General features: G+C 35.7%; 1 protein-coding gene across 1 annotated transcript; it reads left to right on the forward strand.

The window, feature by feature from the left end:
• Nucleotides 1-1,503: 1,503 nt before the first annotated feature.
• LOC130872673 (olfactory receptor 7G2-like) lies at nt 1,504-2,378 on the forward strand. The gene is given in 2 exon segments (XM_057766849.1): nt 1,504-1,530; nt 1,533-2,378. Coding segments are annotated over 2 exon segments (873 nt in total).
• The last annotated feature ends 3,181 nt before the right edge of the window (nt 2,379-5,559 follow it).

Raw genomic sequence — 5,559 nt, forward strand, 5'->3', positions numbered from 1 at the left:
TTGATTTATTTTACTTCTAGCATACAACACTGATATTGGAACCTCTTTCCTTATGACCAGTGTTCACATGCTGAAAAACAAACCCATGTTGTTCACTGCCCATAAAATGCACAGCTACTGAAATCTCATATACCTTTATATCTTTCATTGTAGGATAGAAAGATACAAACGGTTATGATTGCAGAAAAACCCCAGTAAAAATGTGAATGAGAACTTTTATGTTGAATAATGTTTTGGCTGTTATTCTTGAGCTAGTTTAAATTTTTTTTCTTGATTTAATTCAGCAACCTTTAATATTTCACTGCACTAAGAATTTTCAAAGCTAGCATGCACAGTGGTGTTGAGTCAGACATCTTAAATTTTAACTGACTTTGGCTGGCTTATCTCTTTATACTCTCCATAGTGAAAAGATCAAAGTTAGAATGCCTAATGGTTCTCTTTTATTATGCATTCATCTATGCTGTGTACCAACAAAACCAAGATACTCTTCTGTACATTTTTCCCTTATTATGTTGAAATTTTCTTCACATTTGAATTTCTTCTATGGTTCAGTAAACAAATCTACTGACTGCAGGAAAAATATTACTGAGGGTGACTTTTATTTGATGATTTCTAAATATGTTTCTGGGTTTTGTTTGTTTGGTTGGTTGGTTGTTTGTTTTGTCTTTGATAGGTTTGGTTTGGTTTAAGTTGGATTTCTCTAGGATTTTTTTAAGATAGGGTTCCTCTGTATATAGTTTTAGTTGTCCTGGAACTCTGTAGTTAAGGCTGGTTTAGAACTCACAGATCCATCTGACTCTGCCACCTGAGTACTGGAATTGAAGGCATGCATCATCATGCCCAACATGTTTTTGTTTTTATATTGACTAAACTTGTTCTTTGACAATGACACATTACATAATATAACAGTTTACTCTGACCCAGACACTTTCTAATCACACTCCTGTTCCTGTCAATTGCCAAGCACTCTACAATACACTTTCCCACATTAAGGCCCAGCATCATTCCTAATTATTCAAAATTTCTTTGAAATTTTGCTTTCATAATTTTGTAAAATCATCAGAGAATTGATAATAAAACAACCCTTGGTTGAAATTTGGTTTCAATAAAAAGAAGTTGGGGAAGAGTGGAAAAGATAGAAGTGAAGGAGTAGAAGAATACATAACTTTTTATGGAAAAGTACGAAATGTAGGCTTCATTATTACCTTGGGATTACAAAAAACCTAGAATAAAGTTTTCTATATCAGCAACTCTATTCATAATATATGAAAAAGTTTGTTGAAGTATAGATTCTTTATCCCCAATACCTGGAGATTGTTACCTATAATTCTTTCCTTGGAATTTGCACATATATAAAACATAATATTGGGTGATGAGAACATTGTTGACACTCTGGATCCATAGATTTGGTTGCTATATCATCACATTTATTTATATTTAACAGTAGCACAGAATACAGAAATCAAACATCTGCTTCAGAATTCTTTCTTCTGGGATTGACAGATGATCCAGAACTGCAGGTCATCCTCTTTGGACTTTTCTTATCCATGTACCTAATCACAGTGCTTGGAAACCTGCTAATTATATTGGCTGTCAGTTTTGACTCCCACCTTCATACCCCCATGTACTTCTTCCTCTCTAACCTGTCCTTCACTGATATATGCCTCATCACCAGTACAGTCCCCAGGATGCTGTTGAACATCCAGAGACAGAACAAAGCCATCAGTTACACAGATTGCCTCACACAGCTGTACTTTGTTATATTTCTTGGTGGAATGGAAAACTTCCTTCTCGCAGCAATGGCTTATGATCGCTATGCAGCCATCTGCCATCCACTTAGATACACAGTTATTATGAATCCAAGCATCTGCAGTCTGCTGACTTTGTTTTCCTTGTTTATTAGCATGATAGATGCCCTTATCCACAGTCTGTTGGTATTGAAACTATCATTCTGCAAAGCCATGGACATTCCCCACTTCTTCTGTGAACTTGATCATGTCATCAAGCTGTCCTGTTCTGACACACTCATCAACAATATAGTGATATACTTGGCAGTTTGCATATTTGGTGGTCTTTCATTTGGGGGCATTATTTTGTCTTATGTTCAAATTGTCTCTTCAATTTTGAGAAAACCTTCAAGGAGAGGTAGTTATAAAGTCTTTTCCACATGTGGGTCTCACTTGTCAGTTGTTTCCCTGTTCTATGGCACATTGTTTGGTGTCTATATCAGCTCTGCAGTGACTGACTCTCCCAGGAAGACTGCAGTGGCTTCATTACTGTACACCGTGGTCCCTCAGATGCTCAACCCATTTATCTATAGTCTGAGGAACAAAGACATGAAAGAAGCCTTGAGGAAAATAAGTTGTGTAATTATGTGACATATATATAGCCAAAGCAGTATTCACCTTCGAAAACTAGCTTCTATCTTAACATATGATTATACTCCTTTATAATATATTCTGTTCATATTTCTACTGTTAGGTTAAAAATAGCTATGTATTGTAGTTTCTTAGGCCTATTACTAACAAATAGATACCAGACTATGAAATTTATATAAATAGAATATATAAATAGTAAATTTAATGTGATTCATTTTTTAAAGCACATCCTTTAGTATCTCTTCAATCATTATAAGACCATAGTATTCTATCAATAATATACTATAACAAGCAAATATATGTTTTCCATCAAGAAATTTGGATGTATGGAATGTATTGGAACAGAAGCTACAGTTTCAATAGCTTGTTCAAACAGTAGCCTTTCGTGGGACTGATCCTTTTCCAGACCAAGGTAACAAAGGGAAATACAACTATCACATATGAACATAATATGTGAGAAATTTTAAGTTGGTAGGGTGACATGTTGGGGTAGAAGTTTGGAAGAAGTTTTAGACACAGGATCAAAATTATAGGATCAAATATCATAATTACTAAATATATATTAACATATTAATAATATTTTTTCTAATCAAATTAGTCATAGCAAAACCATTTTCCCTAAGATTACTTCTCATAACTTTTTTCCTGTATTTTTATTTACTGAATAAAAAAAAAATCTTAGAAAACTTTACTTTTTATTTTATATACAAAGTTGAGTTCCCCCTCTCCCCTTATCCTGTCTTCACCCCCTCTTTCCAACCCCCATCCACTCCTCAAAATATGTAAGGCCTTCCTTGCAAAGTCAACCAAGTCTGGAATATCGACTTAAGGTAGGACAAGGCCCCTCCTACTATATCAAGGCTGAGCAAGCTATCTCACCATAGGGAATGGGATAAGTCGTGATACCACTGCCAGGCCCCCACCAAGAGATCTACTCACCCAACACTCAGAGGGTCTAGTTCAGTCCCATGCAATGTTCTCCAGCTCTCAGTCCATAGTCTGTGAGTTCCCACTTGTCTCTGTGGTTTTCCGCCACCATGGTCTTGACAGCCCTTGGTCATATGATCCCTCTTCCCTGTCTTCAACTGAACACCAGGATTTAAACCCAGTGTTTGGTTATGGGTTACTGCATCTGCTTCTATCTGTTACTGGATGTAGGATCTGTGATGAAAAAAATTTGGGTGGTCACTAATCTGAATGAGGGGGACTTTCAGACACACTCTCCACTATTGTTAAGGAGTCTCGATTTGGGTCATCTTTGTGGATTCCTGAGAATTTCTCTAATACCAGGTTTCTCCCTAGCCCCATAATGGCTCTCTATATCAAGATAACTATTTCTTTGCTCTTCCACTCCATGCCTTCTCATACTTGGTCTTTTTTATCCCTCGGATTCCCATCCAGCAATTCTTCCCGAGTTCTTAGATAGGTAGAATTAACATAGTAAAAATGATTACCAAATGCTTACCAAAAGTAATCTACAGATTGAATGCAATCCCCATCAAAATCACAACACAATTCTTCATAGATGTCAAAAAATACTCAAATTCATACAGAAAAAAACAAAAACCAAATAGCAAAAATGATCCTGTACAATAAAAGAACTTCCAGAGGCATCACCATCCCTGACTTCAAGATCTACTATAGAGGTACAGTAATAAAAGCAGCTTGGTTATTGGCATAAAAACAGACATGTGGATCAATGGGATTTAATTGAAGTCCCTGGTATTAATCCATACACCTACAAACTCCTTATTTTTGCCAAAAAAAAAAGCCAAAATGGTACAAGAAGGAAAAAGAAAGCATGTTCAACAAATAGTGTTAACATAACTGGATGTTGACATGGAGAAGAATGCAAATAGATCCATATCCATCCCCATGAACAAAACTAAAGCCCAAGTGTATCAAAGACCTGAACCTGGATCCAGATGCACTGAAGCTGATAGAAGAGAAAGTATGAGGTATTCTTGAATGCATTAGGACAGACACCACTTCCTAAATAAAACACCAGTGGCACAGATTCTGGGAGTAACAATCAATATAAGGGAGCTCCTGAAACTTCAAAGCTTCTATGAGGTAAAGGAAATAGTTTATAAGACAAAACATCAGCCTAAAAACAATCTTTACCAAGCCCACATCTGGAAGAGGACTGGCCTCGGAAATATATAAATAACTCAAAAAAAACCTCTATACAAAAATATTAAATAATTCAATTAAAATGGGATACAGATCTAAACGAGAATTCTCAACAGAAGAAACTAAAATGGTTGAAAGACATTTAAGAAATTTCTCAACATCCTTAGCTATCAGGGACATGCAAATCAAAACATCTCTGAGATACTATCTTGCACCTATCAGAATGGCTAAGACCAAAAACAGTGATGGCAGCTTAAACTGATGAAGATGTGGAGTAAGGGGACCACTCATTCATTGCTGGTGAAAGTGCATACTTGTACAGGCAATTTTGAAATCAGAAAATTGGGAATCAATCTACCTCAAGACCAAGCAACATCCCTCTTGGGAATATAACCAAAGGATTCACAATCATACCACAAGGACATTTGTTCAACTATGTTCATAGCAGCATTATTTGTAATATCCAGAACCTAGAAATAACCTAGATGTCCATCTACTAAAGAATGAATAAAGAAAATGTGTTACATTTACAGAATGGAGTATTACTCACTTGTTAAAAAAACAACAACAAAATCTTCTAATTTACAGACAAATGAATGGAACTAGAAAAAAAATAACATCCTGAGTGAGGTAACCAAGATCCAGAAAGACAAACATGGTAAGTATTCACTCAAAAGTGGATATTAGATATCAAGCAAAGGAAAACAAGGTTAAATTCACAATGTCATAGAATCTAGGTAAAAAGAGAGACCCTAAGAGGGATTTACATGGAGGGCCCCAGGAAGAATACTTATTGATTAAATTTTATCAGATAATTTTTAAGATATTATCATTAGGGAAGAATGTACCTTTTGGTGAACTAAATGATGTTCCTTAAAATATGGTCAGATATAGCCACAATAACATGAGGTTTTTCTGTATAATAAATGAAGAACTGTGCATGTGAAATATGGGGATAAGAACAGTAAAACCTTGCTGTGGGTGGCAGGCCTGTCACTGGATATGATGACACTTTTTGATAAGGGAGGCTTGAGTGTAAAATCTTTGA

Source organism: Chionomys nivalis, chromosome 4 (genome assembly GCF_950005125.1).
Source record: "Chionomys nivalis chromosome 4, mChiNiv1.1, whole genome shotgun sequence".
NCBI classification, from domain to species: Eukaryota; Metazoa; Chordata; class Mammalia; order Rodentia; family Cricetidae; genus Chionomys; species Chionomys nivalis.